The sequence below is a fragment of the Capra hircus genome, chromosome 22, assembly GCF_001704415.2.
Source record: "Capra hircus breed San Clemente chromosome 22, ASM170441v1, whole genome shotgun sequence".
Classification (NCBI taxonomy): Eukaryota; Metazoa; Chordata; class Mammalia; order Artiodactyla; family Bovidae; genus Capra; species Capra hircus.
The window spans coordinates 14776238-14797736 of record NC_030829.1 but is presented as its reverse complement, the minus strand read 5'-3'; the positions used below and the strand labels follow the sequence as shown (position 1 = coordinate 14797736).

The 21499-nt window shown below is 47.3% G+C and overlaps 2 protein-coding genes across 2 annotated transcripts; one reads left to right on the top strand and one right to left on the bottom strand.

Annotated features, from left to right (window-relative positions):
- On the bottom strand, positions 1799–7305 carry ZNF662 (zinc finger protein 662). The gene is given in 7 exon segments (XM_018066908.1): positions 1799–3170; positions 3173–3609; positions 3612–3800; positions 5830–5901; positions 5904–5942; positions 6589–6659; positions 6661–7305. Coding segments are annotated over 7 exon segments (1272 nt in total). The 5' UTR covers positions 6726–7305; the 3' UTR covers positions 1799–2771.
- On the top strand, positions 17271–20928 carry LOC102173339 (5-beta-cholestane-3-alpha,7-alpha-diol 12-alpha-hydroxylase). The gene has a single exon (XM_005695592.3). It carries the CDS (start codon positions 17805–17807, stop codon positions 19302–19304), a length of 1500 nt encoding a protein of 499 aa, XP_005695649.1. The 5' UTR covers positions 17271–17804; the 3' UTR covers positions 19305–20928.

The window sequence follows — 21499 nt, the reverse complement described above, 5'->3', positions numbered from 1 at the left end:
TATGACCATCCAGAGCTTCAGTCCATATATAAAACCATCTACTTGAAATTTCTAATTGCACATCTCACATATAGTGCAAATGTTAATATTAAATAGACTTTTAGATTTTTCCATTCCAGACCTATTCTCATTCCAGTAAATGGCACCACTAACTCAGCTATTCAAGCCAGGAAGCTACCGCCTGACTCCTCCCTGTCCATTATCCTTGCATCTAATCCATTAGCAGTTCACTGATTTTCTTCCCAAAATATATCTTCAATCCACTTTCATTTCCATTATCACCACCCTCTCCAGGCCACCATCATCTCCAACTTGGGCTGCTGGCAGTTTCCAACATGCTCTCTACTTCCACTTTGGTCCCCTTAGAACCCATTTTCTCTCAGTAGCCAGAAGTTCACTGTCATCTTATAATAGGAATCAAACATGTCATTTCTCCATTGAAAACCCTTCAGTGACCTCTTCTCACTTAGGATGAAATTGAATGATCTGGCCCATCGATCTCTACAATCCCAACTGGTGCCACACATGCCCTGATCATTTTGCTAAAACCTTGTCTTCTTGAATATGCCAAACTCTTCACACATCAGGTAGTCTGCACAGCTCTTCCCTCTATCCGTTCTTCCTGTTCTTGATATAAGAGGTTCTTTCTCATCCTTCAAGTCTTAGCATTGATATTACTCTTAGGACAGGCCTTCTGTGAGCATCTTTAGAAAGAGGGCCTCCCCTTTCTGATTTTGTTCATTCTCTTCACAGCACTTGGCAACCTTTAATGATTTGGTTCACTTGATTTTTCTCGGTTGGTCCCTTTAATCCTCACTAGGTTAATATTCCAGGAAGGCAGGGTGCAGGTCTGACTTCTCATTCCTTGGCAGCACCTCACATGGTGGTTTGTATACAGGCAGTTGCTTGGTAATACGTGCTTAATAAACAACTTGACCAAAACACTTGTTCACATTACTCATTTCCATTTCCTGGTTCTGTGTAGTACAAAACGTTTACTGTGTATTAGAGGTTCTCTAGCTGGACAATGTTAGGCCACATTCTGGAGTTATCAGTGTGTTTGTGCTTTTCAGAAAGCAGAAGTCTCATCCAAGGAGGCCTCTGGCTTCTCTTCCTTGCTCCTTTAACAAATTCTTTTCACTGGTTGAGAGTTTATAAAAGTGGGATTCTAAACAGCAGTGGAGCAAACTGCAGTCTGGAGAATGGCTCTAAAGGTGGAGAATCTGGAATGGATGTTTCACCTGTGTTGGCCAGCATTCTGCTTCTCTGAATCGGGCCTTTGGTTATCTGATCTTTTAAGATGGTTCATGCCATTCATTAATATCCTGCATTTCTTCACAGTTAATATTTTCACATCTTTAAAAAATATTGTCTTACCTTATAGACTCGATATCAAGCACAGTTAATTTTGGAATACTTTACTGACCCCTTACTTGCTGCAGAGAATCTAAGCATTCCTAGCATTCGTCTTTGATCCTGGACCTCTGCAGGGCATTTGTGACCCTGACGCCAAGATACTTGATTATATTTCCACTGCTGGCTGGCTGAGGATACCCAACAGAGTGCGAACCCTCATCAGAGAGTGACCATTTCTCCCTCCTTTCGATGGCCCCACAGCTGACTTCAGGATGTGGGTATAATGGCAGTGAGAAGGGGACAGACGAGGTGAGAATTAGGAGAGTGGTACAGTGACAGGGGTCGCAACTATACAAATTTTTATGAAAAAATATTCCACTTTATTTACATTTTCCCAGTCCCAGAGTACTCTCTCATAACACAAGGGCAATCAGGTCTCCCAAGACTGCAGGACCCCGACCATCCCCACTGCTTTCCTTAAGTCACCTCAGTGGCCTCAAGGAGGCTCACAACTTCTGAGGAAGAGAAGGTCCTGGAGTTGGCAATATAACAGCAATATCCTCATATCAAATACAGTTTTTAAGTGGGGTAGACTTACAGAAAGCAGTATTAATAAATACTTTGTGTGTGTGTACCCAGAAAGGCACAGAAATAACGTATTGTCTCTGAGGAGGACTGAAAGACAGGAATGAAAAGGAACATTTGAACCATTTCAATTTTTTTTTTATCATGAGCATGTTATATCTAGTCAAAAGTAAATATGCTTCAAAATTTGAAAAACAGAAAGAAATGCCATGCTCCAGAGAGCCGTTTATAGCTGGACTAACAAGCATGAAGCTATCAGAAAAATATAAGACAGCACATAATTAAATACCAACTTGGGGGGCACTGACTACCATTAGAAGAGGAAAAGAGGTCTGTTCAATGGAAGGAGCTGGGTCTTAGATAAGGAAGGGAGCCTTTTAGCCCAGGGAAACTTGACAAGTAAAAACAGGCAAGACTAGAAATGTGCACAAAGAATAGTAGATTTAGAGTCAACTGGGCCTGGTTCCCATCTCAACTCTAAAGTTTACTAGCTGACTGGACCTGAGTGAGTATTATAACCTCTTTCATATTTCTCATTTATAAAATGAGGATAAGAATACCTACATTACAGGATTTTTTTAAAAAGTAAGGAATATACGTAAAACAGTTAGCACAGTACCTGACACAGAGTAGGTGCTCAACTAAATGTTGCCTAGTATGAATATGGCTGAACAGGGAGACCAGTCTTGCTGGAGTACAGGGTATTCACTCAGAAAGGGCAAGATAATACTGGTTGTTGCAGTCCAGCAAACTGTGGGCCATCATTTCATCTTGTGGTTGGGGTTCCTGCAGCATAAGAATTATAGACAAATATCACCATTACACATTCTCTACTGTTCAAGAAGGTGAGAAGTCTGACGGTTATACGGTTTCTCTCCAGCATGGCCCCTCTGATACGTAATTAAAATAGAATTCTAACTGAAGGCTTCCCCACAGTTGTTACATGTCTAGGTTCTTTCCCTAGTATGGATTCTCTGATAACAAGTGAGATGTGCCTTGCAAATGAAGCTTTCCCCACAGTTAATATATTCATGAGGCTTCTCTCCAATGTGGACCCATGGGTGCCGAGCAAGACCCGAGTTCCACATGAAGCCTTTCTCAAAGCCCTTACATTCATAAAGTTTCTCCCTAGTGTGAATTCTCTGAAGTCAAAGAAGGACTGGGTTCCAAGTAAAACTATCCCCACATCTCTTACAGGTACATGGCTTCTCCCTGGTGTGAAGCCGTATACCTGACACTGTGTATGGCTTGTGTTCTGAATAAAGCCCTTCCCACATTCCTTACATTCAAAGGGTTTCTCTCTTGTGTGAATTCTTCGGTGTTGAATCAGGTTTGACTTCCAACCAAAGGCTTTAGCACATTCTTGACATAGGCATGGTTTCATCCCAGTGTGAATCCTCTGATGTACAATGCAATGTGATCTAAAACTGAAATTCTTCCCATATTCTTTACATCCATAGACCTTCTGTCCATTATGAATTCTCTGATGTTGATCAAAGTCTTCCTTTTGATCCAAACACTTGCCACATTCTTCACGTATATAGAATGCTTCTTCACTTAGGCTTTTCTGATGTACAAGGTGGGTGTTAACATCGGCATCCTCTGAACGCTCTTCTACTAAGATCATCTCATCTTTGACAATCACTGCTGTAATGTCACGTGTTCTCCACACTTACCCTATTTAGGGCAGTCAGGCCATCTCCCAACAGTGCTTTTCTCCTCTTCACACGTTTTTCCAAACCAGAATTCCTGGGAGCTACATAACTGGGGTCCACTCAATAGCAACATGTGGTCCTGTGCCTGCTCGTGAATGTTCTCCTTCAGGATAAAATGTTCCTTCTCACTCTTCAACACCCGCTCTGAAAGAAGAAAACAGGGCTGCAAATGTCATCAGTACCCATGACAGAGCGACTAAAGTCATCAAGCAGTATTAATAGGTCCATTTTTCTCAAGTGCCACCCCTGTGTCTAAGCAGGAGGGGAGAATGAAGGTTGGGGAAAGACTGGTAACACAGATGACCTGAAACTTGAGAGTAATAAGAATATAAAGGACAGGAGAGAGAGGTTCAGGGAAGTTGGGATTCCATCAGTTCACCAAAATACAAAAACTTGTCACTCATTTTAAAACATCAAGAAGAAATAGGCAAGACTAAGGTCTCTGCATCTGCCCCTAGGAGCTGAAAGCCAATTCATATAGAAAAGTATCCTGATAGGATAGAATTTCAAAGAGCTGCCCCTGAGGCTGTGTTGGGAAATCACCATCTCTTACTTCCCTTCCTTCCTATCCATCATAGCCTTCTCTTTTTATAAGGGTCAACAATGAGTCTTTCTATGGCATCCATAAAAATGTCCTCATAGCCTCATTCAGCCGTTTCCAGAAGTCACTTCTAATTCTAATGATAAACACCTAAGGATAAAACTCTAATGATAAAAATATGTAAAGCACATATTTACAAAGGTCCACTCTAATAAATTCTTCAGAATTAGTTAAGCTCTGTCTCTTTGTAACTCCCATCCAACCCTGCAGAACTGTAGACCAATTCTACAATTTCCAAAGGAAACTGAGTAGGAACATGAGCTCCAAGAAGGCCTGCTGCAGGTCAGGGAGTTCAGGTTTTGCTCAAGGAATAACCTCACTGTTAGCCTTCTGTCTAAAGCAGAGATGGGAAATTCCCTTGAGTGGTGGCGAGAGCAGGTACTGAGATCCTGAGAGAATCTAGAGGACACTGCAGTTCCCTCCCTACATCCATTCTCCTCCTCCTCCCCAACTAGGGAGCAGCCAGGCCCTTTGGGTGGGAGCAATCCCAACTCCAGCTTCTAGCATAGGCGCCCACTGAGATAAGCCAAGCAGGCTCTCCCATCCGACTCACTACATGAGAGACCCATTCAGGGACCAGCAATCCAGGCCAAGTCAATCAGCGCACAGCATCCCCCTGGCTAGGGGACCAATTTAGAGCCGGCATAAGATTTAAGATGGTGAGTAGAGCAACAAGTGGACTGTGACCCACCAGGGTTAGAGCCTAAGGAAGGCCTGCAACTGTTCCTCCCCCTGGGTGCGAAGAAGCACAGTCCTGGTTACACTACCAATCACCTTACAGCCCTGAGAGGAGCCAGACTGGAGAGAAACTAACATATGAGGAGACAGAGGGGCAGAGACTGAAATTCTGATCAAAATCTATGGACTTCCCAATCACACAAAACAATAAATTCCTCTTTATTATTTAACCCAGTTTGAACTGGGCTATTACTTGCAATCAAGGGTCTCCTAACATGGAAAGACTTCCAGACACAGCAAGGAACTATGAGAATGCGAAATTGGAGAGCACAGCTCAAGTCACACTGTGTCCACAAAACAGCTTCTGTGGAAAGAAGATGAAGCAGGCCTACGGAGGCAATAAAAGGACATAGTTCTTAGTAGGAAATCAGGAGCAGGGAAGCCCTGTGTTGGGCCTAGACAAATGCCAGGGCTTTCCTGCCAGAAATCCCTGAGGAACAGGAACTATCTGGCTTAGGGTTATTTAGACTGCTTGATTTCTAATGATAAAAATGGCCATGCTACCCTCAAAGGACAGTCAGAATCTTCGGCTGGAAGATTATAAGCAGGCCAGGATAGTTAAAAAAAAGGGGCGGGGCACCTCAGATCAGAAAGCAAACAGAAAAGTAGTCAGGGAGTAAAGATAAATGGTGGTCAGATGCATGCAGATGGCACAGAGAGGAGCCAGGATGAATGAAGCAAGGACTCAAGAAGACGGAAAACCATAGGAACACAGAGGAAAACAAGGAATCCCACCGGTGTCTACAGCAGTAAGTTAAGAGAACACATACCCAGGACAACTTAAAGATCAAGACAAGCGAACTGCTCAGATGACCGGCACATGTCCTCACTCACCTAGGAAGATGCCCCTCGGGCTCTCTCCATTCAGACCTTCCCGAGGAGCCAAGCTCCAGGGTGTTCCCCCTACTCCAGCTGGAAAATCAGAGCCGGTGTAGGAAATGGACACGCTGCCCATCAGGAAGGAATCGGGACGGGCAGGTAAGCAGGGTGACACAGAGCAACCCCAGGGCTCCTCCCAGGCCTATCTTCAGGGGTGGGAGGGGAAAGAAGGGAAATTACTAGGGGGAACAAGAAAAGAAAATCCAGGGAAAGGGGCAGAGGTACTCAGTGAGAGGGGCCCAGAGACTCCTGACGGTCAGGAAGCAGAGAGGAAGGGATGCTCGCCAACAGCGTGAGTGAGCAAAGAGATGACTTCCCTCATCGAGAAACTGAGCCCTCCCTCTCTAGAGCTCTCAAGTTCAGATGTCTGCATGAGGATGCTTGCTATTGGGCTGCGTCTCCCAAACTGAGGTGCGGGCAACTGAGGACTCAGAGGGGCACCAGGAACCGTCTCTTCATCTGTTGTACCCACAGCACATGGATTAGAAGGTCAGAAGCTCTTAGCCGGGGGTAGGGATGTCCTATATGAGACCCAGATGGATGCCAGGACTTCCTGCTTCACAGCTACCACTAAGGTTGTGTCATTAAGAGTCCAGGAGCCTGAAGGTGCCACTCAGCTGAGGGTTAGTTACCAAAGACTACTGAGCTTTTGAGGAAGAAGGAGCCAAGAAATCCAAAAGGGTAGAGGCAGAGTCCAAAGGGAAAGATCCTTACCCAGGGAAGCCACAGCCCCATAATTCTCCAGCATCACCTCCCTGTACAGGGCCCTCTGAATAGAAGCCAGTGGTCCATTCATTCTCAGAGAAGTAGATGACCATGTCCTCAAGGGTCACTGACTCCTGAAACGACATGTTTATATGCCATAGGACAGTCTGAGGACCCGGGCCTGGAGTCAGGGTAGACGAGGCACTAAGAGGTACTGGAGGGGATGCCCACTGAGTTTCTGGATTCTGAATGTTGAAGGAAATTCTCAGCAGATTTTTGCCCCCTACCTATAAAGATACAAGTGATCAGCCACCAATCTTCTCACGTCTCTTCATTTTCACTTTGGCAAACATTCTCTCCTCTTCTTCATGAGCCTCTGCAAGTTTTCCCTTTTCATTCCCACATGAGCTCTGGGAGCCATCCTTTCTCCACCATGTGTCCTGTTCCTTCAGACATCACCACCTTTGATAACAAGAGCAACCACGACTGATCGAGCCTGTGCCAAGCACTATACAAATACTACTCTGAGTATGGCTCACAGCCTTTGAGGAGGGTATCAGATCCATTTTATGGAAGAGAACCTGAGGCTCAGAGGTTAACTCTCCCCAGGTTACAGAGTTCTGAGACAGAACTCAGGCCCGCCTGGCTCTCTGCTCTCCCCTGCCATACACACTGCCTGCCACCCTCACTCCTGCCAGTCCTCTGCCCTGCGAGGGACTCTCACTCTTCCCTCCCTCCCAGTCACTTCCAGCAGCCCAAGAAGCAGCTAGGGACACCTCAGACAATCAGGCTGCTGGAGAGGCTTGACTCAAAAGGACAGAGCCCAGCTGTGACTACTCCCTGAACATTCCCACCCAATATACTCCCTAACACACTCAAAGACTTCGGCTGGCTCACCTTTGCCTACCCAAAAATGTCCAAGTCCTCTGCTGTGCAGACAATTCCAGTCACCATTCAGGGACCCAGCTGACTTCCCAAGGGTCCTTTCCTGCATGACCACCCTCAGGCCGGATCCTGTCACCATTTGGTTCTGAACCCAAACTTTTTCCTTGTCCAGCTCTGTGCCCTTAGACCTGCAGCCCCCGGCCCCCAACCCTGCCTGAAGATCCAGATCCTCCCTCCTGTTCATCTAAGTGTTAAGTCAAAGAGTTAGTGGCTTAGCCGGGTCCGATTCTTTGTGACCCTCTGGACTGTAGCCGGCCAGGCTCCTCAGTCCATGGGGATTCTCCAGGCAAGAATACTGGAGTGGGCAGGCAGCCATTCCCTTCTCCAGGGGATCTTCCCAACCCAGGGATCGAACCCAGGTTTCCTGCACTGCAGGCAGATTCCTTATCATCTGAGCCACCAGGGAAGCCCGTTCATCTCAAGACCTACCTTAAACAAAACCAGCTCTGTGAAACCAGTCGTGGAAGTTCTGGCGGATCATCGCTGCACACAGCTGTCTGTGGACACCTCTAACCCAGCATTGGCTCAGGCCTGTGTATCTGCTTCCCCTGCCGCCACAAGCCTGGGGGATGACGGATCCACTCTGCCCCTACCTGTTCCTCGGGTCCCTCCACTCAGGACTGTATCCCAATTTCTCCGTCACTGTACTGCCTGCTTTCCGCCCCTCATCTGGGTCTACAGCCAGCTTCCTGGCATCGGCTCACCTTTGACAACGTGGGCTGTCCCGGCAGCAGGTTGAGCGCTGGGCTGAAACAGGCCCCAGTTCCCAGGGCCACCGGCCGCTCGCCGAGTCAGACCGCGCGCGGCCGGGTGTCTCGGAGGAAGGCTCCAGAACCGCTCGAGGCTGACATACCAGCCATCGGCCAGGGAGCTGACCTGGGAAGACGCAGGCCTCACGCCCCCGCCAGCCCCACGTGCAGCTCTCCACGTTCTGTGTTGGCCAGATCTCTGCTCGCGAGAGGTGGAGTCCCACACACTCCTGCCATTCCAGCTTCTCTAGGACTGTGGAGGGCTCCACGACTCTGTGGTCCTCCGCCGTGCGCAGTAGGAGAGGAGAGGGGCCCAGCTCTCCCAGAGACACTGATGCTGTAGAATTCTTCCCTGACCCTTTCCTTCCCACTTCTCCACCTCGTTGCACCTTTGCAGGATAGATGCTGATACAAGATAGCCCACACTTCCCTTGATTAGGCCTGTTCATATATCCTACTGTGTCCTGGATATGCTCACCTTTGTGTCCCTAGTATCTGCCCCAAATCTAGCACTTCTTAGGACCCAATTTCTTCAAGTGCCATAGAATGTCTGGTCAGGATGAATAAAAGGATGATTAACTGTTGAACCAGTTTTTCAGTTGAAGTAAGGCCCCAAAAGAGGAAACGACTTACCTACAGTCACAGAGTATGCCAGGAAGCTAAGCTTTTAAAGAAAGTTGTGGAAATAAAGGAAAACCTCAGAGATGAGAACAAGCAATGGCTATTTATTCAAAGCTCAAAAAAAAAAAAAAAGATCAGCCACCATAATTGCATTTGGCAGAGAAGTGGAAAGTTTGATAGCAGGAAAAAAGGAAGGCTTCAAGTATGTGCTGATTAAAGAGTCTAAGTATAAGGCCTTACTAGAAGGCAATGGCATCCCACTCCAGTACTCTTGCCTGGAAAATCCCATGGACGGAGGAGACTGGTGGGCTGCAGTCCATGGGGTCACGAAGAGTCGGACACGACTGAGCTACTTCACTTTCACTTTTCACTTTCATCCATTGGAGAAGGAAATGGTAACCCATTCCAGTGTTCTCGCCTGGAGAATCCCAGGGATGGCGGAGCCTGGTGGGCTGCCGTCTATGGGGTCACACAGAGTCGGACACGACTGAAGCGACTTAGCAGCAGAAGCAAAGCATCTTATGTGATTGGTTGGGAGGCATTATTCAGACTCTGGCTGTTTAGGGATGATTACTACAGGGGTTACTTTGGCTTCCTGGACTGATTGCTACAGACAGTAGTTTGACCTCTTGGATTGATTACTGCTAATAGTGTGTTGGTTTTCTGGACAGGTTGCTGCAGATTGAGAGTCAAAGTTCTATTTTTCTATATGGTCTGGCCATTGTCCATTTGTATATTCAGTCTCTAGGTTGAACAAATTAGGAAGATGTCTGCTTCACAGGAATTCAAAATCAGGTTCAGGTACCTCAGGTACTGGAGCTTACAGATGCCATACCTATGGAAAGTTACAAAGAAGCCCTCATATGAACTCTCAGGTTTATTGGTTGGTTGGTTGGTTTCTAAGAGAAGACTGAAGTAACTCATAAAAGGACAGTAGCTGATAGTCTGCAGGTACTGAGAAGGAAGCAAAGACTCTTAACTTGGGGAAGATCACTGTGAAGGGTGAGCATACAACAATCTGATATATGTTCACCCCATGGTTTTCCTCAGGACCAGCTGGAGAAAACTGAACTGGTGACCAAACAATCATGGGCGTTGTAGCTCAGAATAAGGAGCCCTCAAATACCTGATTTACCAAGTTATGGTCCACCTGAAGAGGTATCTATGGCTATGATCAGTATTTGGTTCATATTTTTTTTTAGAAAACTAAAGAGGCAAGGAAGAGTCTATCACATTTAATCCCATAGTTTTACTCTATTATTCTTCTGTCAAACACAGGGCAGCAGGCAAGGTCAAGGCCAAGTCTTAATTGATTTGGCCAGTAAACATAATCTGTCATTCTGAGATTCATATAGTGTATTAATTACAAAAACAGCAAAAGGAAGAGTAGGCAAACATCCCAATCCCCCAGGTCCTTGTCCCACACACCAAAAACAATGACACAAAGACAAAAGGGGGCTGGATGACTGCAACATGGGTTGTGGGATACACCTTGCTGAGGAGGCAATTTTAGGCTGCAGCTTAACAGTGTTAATATTGTTGTTGTTCAGTCGCCAAGTTATGTCTGACCCCTATGAACTGCACCACTCTGGGCCTCCCTGTCCCCGACCATCTCCCAGAGTTTGCCCAAGTTCCTGTCCATTGATGCCATTCAACCATCTCATCCTCTGTCGTCCTCTTCTCCCTCTACCTTCAGTCCTTCCCAGCATCAGGGTCTTTTCCAATGAATCAGCTGTTCACACCAGGTGGCCAAAGTATTGGAGCTTCAGCATCAGAACTTTCAATGAGTTTTCAGGGTTGATTTCCTTTTGGATTGACTGGATTGATATCCTTGCTATTCAAGGGACTCTCAAGAGGCTTCTCCAGCACCACAGTTCAAAAGCATCAATTCTTCAGCGCTCTGCCTTCTTTATGGTTCAGCTCTCACAACTGTACATGACTACTGGAAATTAGTTACAGTGTTATAGTCTGCAGTTAAACCAGAGAAGAGTGGGAGAGAAAGTCTCATTACTTATCTGGGAGGCAGTGAGAAACTGTCTCATAACAGCCTCCCACAGGGATAGAGACAGAAGTGGGAGATGGCCTGAAAAGCTTGTAAAGATCCTCTTTTGTTCTGGAAGGATCACAAGGTAATCTGCCAAGACTCAGATTAGCTATAGTTCAAGGCTTTGCCTGCATGGCCTATATATTGGCCAATCCAATAGATATGAGTGAAACTGCCAGAGCACCATGGTAGAGGCAATTCTCCTACAACTTTACCTCTTAACTTTTTGCCATGCAACGTGTGCAATTTTAGTTCCCTGACCAGAGATCAAACCCACACCCCCTGCGTTGGAAGCATGGATACTTACCCACTGGACCACCAGGGCAGTTCCTAACTCCTTACTTCTAACACATAAAGAATTCTCAGAAGCATGTCACCACGTAGGTCACCAAATACTCTAATTCATTGTACTGAAAGAGAATTGGGCCAAATATATTCCATTTGTCTTAGGCAGCATTGGACAAGAGTGACAGTGATTGTGATTCACAGTAGTATAACCAGGCTCACTGTAGGAAAGACCATGGTGAGGCTTCACATCCAGAACTAAATGTGTCATTAATCCATATGGGGCAAGAAAAACTGGCAATGGCACATACCTCAGCTAAACTGGCCAGTGAGAAATCCAGGGCAATACAATTGTCCATCATCATTCATGCTAGAGAATTTAAGAAAATCAGTGATCTGGGGAAAATGTACAAGAGACTCCAACAGTAACATAAAGCTAAAGGGAACTATGTCAATGTCTAGAAAGTTAATTCTGTTCTGCTGTTTTTTGATGAGGCTGTTCCTTCCTGGAGTCTGGCTGTTGGGAGGATTCTGAGAACTTTTAAACTAAGATCTGGCCAGTAGTCAAATTGAGGGTAGCGGCAAAAGCCTGGGTTAAATTGGCCAGATATCCTACAGACAAAAGCTAAGCTAGATTAATTATCTCTGCCTCTGCTCCTGACTTCCCACAGTCTAGGGTGTTTTTGTCTTACAAACCAGGACTGTTTCTCTCCTCCCACAGCCATAGGATCATTACACTCAGTCTCTGGAACAATCACTTCACCTTTTCCCCAATCCTTCCCACGTCTTCTCACACTATATGCTACAGCTCATCCCTAGTTAGCTAAGAAGTTCCTTTCTTATATAATGTATAGCACCCAAGACCATCTACCACCATCTGACATGTGAGCCATGCCAAGACCACATTAGAATTATCACCTTGTAAATTCCTGATCACTCTTTGTGACCTCATGAATTATACAGTCCATGGAATTCTCCAGGCCAGAATACTGGAATGGGCAGCCTTTCCCTTCTCCAGGAGATCTTCCTGACCCAGGGAGCGAACCTAGGTCTCCCGCATTACAGGCAGATTCTTTACCAGCTGAGCCACCAGGGAAGTCCAAGAATACTGGAGTGGGAAGCCTATCCCTTCTCCAGGGGAATCTTCTCAACCCAGGAATCGAACTGGGGTCTTCTTCATGGCAGGTGGATTCTTAACCAGCTGAGCTACCAAGAGATCCCTACAATTATCTATAATTGCCCAAATCTAATTATATCTGTAATTTTTCATCTGAGTACTAATTTCACTATATGCCGTAACCTTTGGTTTTCATTTTCATTCATCTCAAGGTATTTTCTAATTTCTCTTGTAAATCCTCCTCTCAGGAAAGCATTAGGAAGCTTGTACATAGATTCTTGCAGACTCCATGTGTGTCTTTTCCCCTGATGATTTGGCTATGTACCTTTTTAATACACCACTGTAATAAATTTCAGTTATGAGTAAAACTATAGGCCAAGTCCTCTGAGTTCTTCTAGGCAATTCTCTGAATGAGAAGGTGGTTCTAGAGATCCATGACATGGGTCATGGCAACTAGATTGCATAACAGATGTTAAGCAGTTCACTTAATTCCTGGCTCATGGTAAATTCCTAATATAAAAACAGTAAAAATCTTAAATGGTAAAAATGTAAACAGTCATGGTGGCAAGAGGCATGACCAGCACAGGGCCATGAACAAGACAGAGACCCAAGCTCCCAGATTTACTGCCATAGAGTGCCTCCAGACTGAGGACCCCCAAAGTGCCGACCTAAAGTCACTATTAGGCGCAGGGCGGGGCAGCGGAAATGCGTCATCGGCCTTCCAGCCCAGGCCGAGGTCCCTCCAGCGAGCGCGGAGGACACCTCTGCAGGTCGTCAATCCTCCCAGTTCAGTTTAGTTAAGTCGCTCAGTCATATCCGACTCTTTGCAACCCCATGGACTGCAATAAACCAGGCTTCCCTGTCCATCAGCAACTCCTGGAGTCTACTCAAACACATGTCAATTAAATCAGTGATGCCATTCAACCATCTCATCCTCTGTTCTCCCCTTCTCCTCCTGCCCTCAGTCTTTCCCAGGATCAGGGTCTTTTCGAATGAGTCAGTTCTTTGCATCAGGTGGCCAAAGTATTGGAGTCTCAGCTTCAGCATCAGTCCTTCCAATGGATATTCAGGACTGATTTCCTTTAGGATGGACTGGTTGGATCTCCTTGCTGTCCAAGAACTCTCAAGAGTCTTCTTCAACACCACAGTTCAAAAGCACCAATTCTGCGGCACTCAGCTTTCTTTATAGCCCAATTCTCACATCAATACATGACTACTGGAGAAACCAAAGCTTTGACTAGACGGACCTTTGTTGGAAAAGTAATATCTCTGCTTTTTAATATGCTGTCTAGGTTGGTGATAACTTTTCTTCCAAGGAGTAAGCATCTTTTAATTTCATGGCTGCAGTCACTATCTGCAGTGATTTTGGAGCCCCCAAAAATAAAGTCTGTCACTGTTTCCACTGTTTGCCCATATATTTCCCATGAAGTGATGGGACCAGATGCCATGATCTTTGTTTTCTGAATGTTAAACTTTAAGCCAACTTTTTCACTCTCCGCTTTCACTTTCATCAAGAGGCTCTTTAGTTCTTCTTCATTTTCTGCCATAAGGGTGGTATCAGCTGAGTATCTGAGGTTATTGATATTTCTCCCAGCAATCTTGATTCCAGCTTGTGCTTCATCCAGCCCAGCATTTCTCATGATGTACTCTGCATAGAAGTTAAATAAGCAGGGTGACAATATACAGCCTTGATGTACTCCTTTGCCCATTTGGAACCAGTCTGTTGTTCCATGTCTGGTTCTAACTGTTCCTTCCTGATCTGCATACAGATTTCTCAGGAGGCAGGTCAGGTGGTCTGGTACTCCCACCTCTTTCAGAATTTTCCACAGTTTATTGTGATCTACATAGTCAAAGGCTTTGGCATAGTCAATAAAGAAGTAGATGTTTTTCTGGAACTCTATTGTTTTTTCGATGATCCAGCAGATGTAGGCAATTTGGTCTCTAATTCCTCTGCCTTTTCTAAATCCAGCTTGAACAGCTGGAAGTTCACAGTTCATATACTGTTGAAGCCTGGCTTGGAGAATTTTGGGCATTACTTTCCTAGCGTGTGAGATTGAGTGCAATTGTGCAGTAGTCTGAGCATTCTTTGGCATTGCCTTTCTTTGGGACTGGAATGAAAACTGACCATTTCCAGTCCTGTGGCCACTGCTAAGTTTTCCAAATTTGCTGACATATTGAGTGTAGCACTTTCACAGCATCATCTTTCAGGATTTGAAATAGCTCAACTGGAATTCCATCACCTCCACTAGCTTTGTTCATAGTGATGCTTTCTAAGGCCCACTTGACTTCACATTCCAAGATGTCTGGCTCTAGGTGATTGATCACATTATCATGCTTATCTGGGTCATGAAGATCTTTTCTGTATAGTTCTTCTGTGTTTTCTTGCCACCTCTTCTTAATATCTTCTGCTTCTGTTAGGTCCATACCATTTCTGTCCTTTATCGAGCCCATCTCTGCATGAAATGTTCCCTTGGTATCTCTGATTTTCTTGAAGAGATCTCTAGTCTTTCCCACTCTATTGTTTTCCTTTATTTCTTTGCACTGATCACTGAGGAAGGCTTTCTTATCTCTCCTTGCTATGCTTTGGAACTCTGCATTCAAATGGGTATATCTCTCCTTTTCTCCTTTGCCTTTCGCTTCGCTTCTCAGCTATTTGTAGGCCTCCTCAAACAACCATTTTGCCTTTTGCATTTCTTTTTTGGCAATGGTCTTGATCACTGCCTCCTGTACAATGTCACAAACCTCTGTCCATAGTTCTTCAGGCACTCTATCAGATCTAATTCCTTGAATCTATTTGTCACTTCCACTGTATAAGGGTAAGGGATTTGATTTAGGTCATACCTGAATGGTCTAGTGGTTTTCCCTACTTTCTTCAGTTTAAGTCTGAATTTGGCACTAAGGAGTACATCATTTGAGCCACAGTCACCTCCTGGTCTTGTTTTTGCTGACTTATGTATAGAGCTTCTCCATCTTTGACTCCAAAAAATATAATCAATCTGATTTTGGTATTAACCATCTGGTGATGTCCATGTGTAGAGTCTTCTCTTGTGTTGTTGGAAGAGGGTGTTTGCTATGACCAGTGCTTTCTCTTGGCAAAACTCTATTAGCCTTTGCCCTGCTTCATTCTGTACTCCAAGGCTCCTGGACTGCCCTGCAAATCCATTGTGATGCCACCCCCACCCTGCCCTGGAGCTGCGGCCGGACTGTGTAAGGCTGAGACTCGCCATAGGCTTGCGGTGCAGACTCTGCACTGCTGGGTCCCAGCCACTCCAGAGGGTTGGGAGGGCAGCACCTGGGCCAATACCCTGGGACAGGCCACCCTTCAGCAGCCCTGCTGAGCTGGTCCCATACACAAAGGTGGCTGGACCTGCTGGCATCAGAAGAGTTCAGTGCAATGGTGATGGGTCAGAGTCGCACTGAGCTGGAGACTCCTCCTGCTCTGAACACTCTGGCCACACTGGCCCTCTTGAGATGACCCTGCCGCTTGCTTTAGAAGAATGTCCCCTATATCCTTACACACAGCACACATTTACCTGGTCTTGCTGTCCTCCCCTAATGACCTCCTGATCAGTGCAACCTCCATGATTCCCCATCCTCCTTCCTGTTCTGCCCTTCTTTGTAGCACTTAACACAATTGTGATTATATGCTTCTTTGGTGGAAGGCATAAACTCCAAGAGGGCAGGGACCAGGTCAGTCTCATTTAGGGTTGCAGCAAAATTTCTGGTTTAAGTGCATAGCAAGTATCTGTTGAATGAATAGATAGGGCTGTTCCAAGAAAGGAGGAAGTGAATGGATGAGTGGGTGTGAGTGAGTGGATGAATAAACGAAGGAAAGAATGAATGTAAGATAGTGGTGGTGGTGGTTGTATAGTTGCCAAGTGGTGTCTGACTCTTTTGTGACCCCATGGACTATCCATGGCGTTTTTCCAGGCAAGAAAACTGGAGTGGCTTGGCATTTCCTTCTCCAAGGGATCTTCCTGACCCGGGTGTGTTCTTTACTGCTGAGAAGCAAGGTGGGGCTGCCATCCATTAAAAACTGAGGGACAGGGACTTATCTGTTGGGCCAGTCGTTAAGACTCCAAGCTCCCAAACAGCAGCATGGGTTTAATCCCTGGTAGGGAAACAGATCCCACACGTCAAATGGTACGACAAAAAAAAAAAAAAAAAAAAAAAATCCCCAAATACAAAAATATACTAAGGGACAAAGTTCAGCTCTTTGGACTTGACCCACAGTTTCTGACCTTTTTCTTTTTTTGGCAGAGCCTCAGCCTGTGGGGTCTTAGTTCCCTGACCAGAGACTGAACCCGGGCCACAGCAGTAAAATCACTGAGTCCTAATCACTGGGCCACCAGGGAATTCCCTTTCTGACCATATCCTAAGGATGGGAAGAGTTGTTGGAGCTGAGTACTTGCTGTGGTTGCCCTGAGCAACCAGAGAGGACTTCGTGGATGCTGAGTGTGGATATTTTCAGCTCCCTGCTGGGAAGAGCTGCACACGGAAGCTCACTCAAATCGTATGATCGTCTGAAGAGACAAAGTCCCTGTTTGCAGGTCATTTCAGAAGTTAAAGAGTAACTTGAGGGTTGTCACAACTGGTTGAATTCAGTCTGAACCTCACATATTGCAACAATGAGCTAGGCTGCTGAACTAAAGTCTTAAGAGTCAACAGTAGTTTTCTCCTTCTTGGGCCTGCTGACAGGGTCTTGGCCTGACATGTCACTAAAGGTCCCTAGTAAATGGTCAACTCACCTCACCCAAGCCAGGGCCACTGTCAGAAAAAGTCCCTGCTACACTCTGAACCGAGATCCTTCTTGTGAAGTAAAGCAGTTGGTTTGAAGTCCCTATCATCTCTGACATTTCATAATTCCATGATTCACACTCTGTATTTCTTGGTAGAGAAGTGTGCAAGCCAGTTGGTGAGAGACTCAGAGACTCAAGTCTGAGCCTGTGCTTGAAGGAGCCTCTGTTTGGGAGATTCTGTGGGTCTTTTAAAGAATGAGGAGAAGGTGGATGTGAAACTTAGTAAGTACTTGGTGCATTTCTGTTGAAGGAACTGGCAAATTAATGCACATATGAAGTCAAGAGTAAATAAAGGAGTGAGTGGTCAGTAAGTCACAAGGGTGAGGGTTGGGTCAAAGAAGTCTTGGTAGAGAAAATGTTGGAGCTGTGTCAGGAAAGGTTGCAACATAGTCTGAAGCTCGTGCAGAGGCTGTGACCACAGCAAGAGGCTTCCTTCTGGCCTTCTTCCTGCTCCCTCCCACCTGCTGCTCTCACATGACTAGGTCCTAACAGAATCTAGGGGAAGGATTTGCTCTCGGGTACTGTCTCGCCAGGCTTATTTACGGCAACTTGCAGCCACAGGGCAAGGTCCAGGTGGGAAGACCTTTCTATCCCTACCGTGTCCTCCCAAACCCTCTGGCACCCAGAGAACAGCACATCCAGACTCAACCTGGAAGAGATCAGCCATGGTGCTCTGGGGTCCGGTGCTGGGAGCCCTGCTAGTGGCCATTGTGGGATACCTGTGCCTGCGGGGGCTGCTCCGGCAACGAAGACCCAAGGAGCCCCCTCTGGATAAGGGCCCCGTGCCCTGGCTGGGCCATGCTATAGCTTTCCGGAAGAATATGTTCGAATTTCTGAGGCACATGCAGGCCAAACATGGGGACATATTCACAGTACAGCTAGGGGGCCAGTACTTCACCTTTGTCATGGACCCTCTGTCTTTTGGCCCCATCCTCAAGGATGCACAGAGGAAGCTAGACTTCGTGGAGTATGCACAAAAACTGGTGCTAAAGGTATTTGGATACCGCTCTGTGCAGGGAGACTATAGGATGATACACTCAGCCAGCACCAAGCACCTCATGGGGGAAGGCTTGGAGGAGCTCAACAAAGTCATGTTAGACACCCTGTCCTTGGTTATGCTGGGGCCCACAGGCCCCAGTCTGGACACCCACCACTGGCGTGAGGATGGCCTCTTTCACTTCTGCTACAACATCTTGTTCAAGGCTGGCTACCTGAGCTTGTTCGGCTACACAAAGGACAAGGAGCAGGACTTGCTGCAGGCAGAGGAGCTATTCCTGGAGTTTCGCAAGTATGACCGCCTGTTCCCCAGGTTTGTTTACTCCCTGCTGGGGCCCCGGGAGTGGCTGGAAGTGGGCCGGCTCCAGCGTCTCTTCCATAAGGAACTCTCGGTGGAACACAACCTGGAGAAGTACGGCGTAAGCAACTGGATCACCTACATGCTTCAGTTTCTGAGGGAGCAGGGCGTCTCCCCGGCCATGCAGGACAAGTTCAACTTCATGATGCTCTGGGCCTCCCAGGGTAACACGGGGCCGACCTCCTTCTGGGCCCTCCTGTTCCTCCTGAAGCACCCAGAGGCCATGCGGGCTGTGAGGGAGGAGGCCACCCGGCTCCTGGGAGAGGTCAGGCTGGAGGCTGAGCAGTCCTTTGAGTTTGGCGCCCTGCACCGCATGCCGGTGCTGGACAGTGTGATGGAAGAGACGCTGCGGCTGAGGGCCTCGCCCACCCTCCTCAGGGTGGTGAACGATGACCAGATCCTGCAGATGGCCGGCGGGCAGGAGTACCTGCTCCGCAGTGGAGACATCCTGGCCCTCTTCCCTTATCTCTCAGTGCACATGGACCCTGACATCCACCCTGAGCCCACCGCCTTCAAGTACGATCGCTTCCTCACCGCCAGCGGCAGCCGAAAGGTAGACTTCTACAAGGCAGGCAAGAAGATCCGCCACTATACCATGCCGTGGGGCTCAGGTGTCTCCATCTGCCCTGGGAGGTTCTTGGCCCTCAACGAGATGAAGCTCTTTATCCTGCTCATGGTCATGAACTTTGACCTGGAGTTGGTGGACCCTGACACACCTGTACCACCCGTGGACCCCCAGCGCTGGGGCTTTGGCACCACACAGCCCAGCCACGAGGTGCGATTCCGCTACCGCCTGCGGCCTGTGGCGTGAGCTCTGTCCAGGTGGCCGAAGTCTGGCTGGGGGGGCTCCCCCGGGTCTCTGCTTCCTCTCACCCACCTCTCTAAAGCCCCAGACCATGCCCCTCCTCTGTCCTGCTTGTCCTCCCTGCTCTTTGGCATCCTTCTGATCACCTCACAGGCTGATACTTCTCTCTTGAAAACACCGTCTCTCACAGCAAATGCTGCATAACTCGCCTCTCACAGGAAGTCTAAGCAAGGGGAAATATCTGCGGGCAACTCAGTTTGGGGGATAATACACACCATGACAAATCTCACGCAGTACAGACACCGGTTACAGTGAGTCATGTAGCATCTTGCAAACATTGGTCTCCACCCTTCCACTCCACTTTGCTTATTTTCCTCAACACTTACCCTGTGGGATTCAGGGTCTAGAACAGTGTCATCTGATAGCCATATGAGGCAAGCCACATGTGCAATTTTTCACCTCCTAGCTGACATGTTTTTAAAAGTAAAAAGAAACTGGTGAAATTCATTTTTCTACTGTATTTTACTTGTCCTGATGTACCTAAAATATTAGCATTTCAACAAGGAGTCATACAAAAGTATTAATGAAATATTTTTACATTTCTTTTTCCCTCCAAAATCTGGTCTGTACTTTTCAACCCTTCACACTGAGTGCTCAATAGCCACATGGCTTCTGTATTGGACAGAGCAGCTCTAGAGAAGGGTGGCCTTTCATGGAGGAGATATGCAAGGTCCCTCCTCCCTGCCCTCCTCTCCCTTCTGCACCCCCACCTTCGGGTGATTTCAACCCCTCATTTGGTTTCCACAACCATCGCTAAGCTCAGAGGTCTCTCCTACCTCCAGACCCCCAATCTCCCCACAGCGGTCTCTCAGCACCTCTGATTCAGTTCGGCCCACACAGAACTCAGCATCTGTCCTCCCCCACCGCCCCCCCACCTCTGCCCTGAACCATGCCCATCTCCTGATTTCCCTGCCTCTCTGCTCAGGACACCACCATCCACCCCATCCCCTTAGGCAGATACAGAGGACACACCCTCAGCCCCTCCCCTTCTCTCCCCCACAGGGAGAGAGCTCTGCCATCTGACCCCTGTGGTGCCACTGAACCCTGTCCCCACTTCCCCACCCCTGCTACCCTTCTTAGAGCTCAATCTCAGCATCTCTCTCCACATGGGGCCTGTGGACTCTCTGTTTACCCTACTGCCAGAGACTTTTTTTCCAAAAGCACCTCTGAGCATCCCCTTTTTACTTTTCTGGCTCCTCATCACCTCCCCACAGTTGATATTTAAGGTTTGCCACATGTAGTCCCCGAATTTTCAATCCAGGGCAATTCAACTTTGACAACTTTCTCCAGCAGAACTGTCCATACAATGCTTGTTTTCACTCTTAGCCCCAGGGCCGGCTATTCCTGGAAGCCTCTTGAACCTCACCATCTGGCCAGAGATGGCCTCCGCCCCAGCCCCTCCCTGGAGCACCCTGCCACTGCGTGTATCACAGCCCATCTGTCATTGCTTTCTGTGTCCTCTTTCCTGCCTCCTGCACCTGCTTCAGACTGCAGCACACAGGGCTTGGTATCTTATTCCTTCATCTCTGACCTCAATTCCCTAAATGAAGATTAAATTACAGAAACCTGACTTCCAGTCTTGTCTACTTTACTTTGGCTCATGTCCTCCTAGCCGCCATTCCATCCAGGCAAAAATTTTGTTCTGAGCACTACTGTCTGCCAGGCTCTGTGCCGGGTTTTGCAGGTGGCTCTGGGACATGGGCGGAGAAGGCAATGGCAACCCACTCCAGTACCCTTGCCTGGAAAATCCCAGGGACGGAGGAGCCTGGTAGGCTGCAGTCCATGGGGTTGCTAAGAGTCGGACACAACAGAGTGACTTCACTTTCACTTTTCACTTTCATGCATTGGAGAAGGAAATGGCAACCCACTCCAGTGTTCTTGCCTAGAGAATCCCAGGGACGGGGGAGCCTGGTGGGCTGCCTTCTCTGGGGTCGCACAGAGTCGGACACGACTGAAGCGACTTAGCAGCAGCAGCAGCTTGGAGGTGGGAGAAAGCAGTGATGCTTTAGAAGCTCAGGAAGACAGAGACGGCACTGTGGCTCAGGGGCTCCCTGGGAAAGGTTTCTCAGTGATGTATAGGTGCATAGGGAGGATGCTGACCGTGGGAGACATGGGGCATCCAGGCAGGGCATATCCGTCGG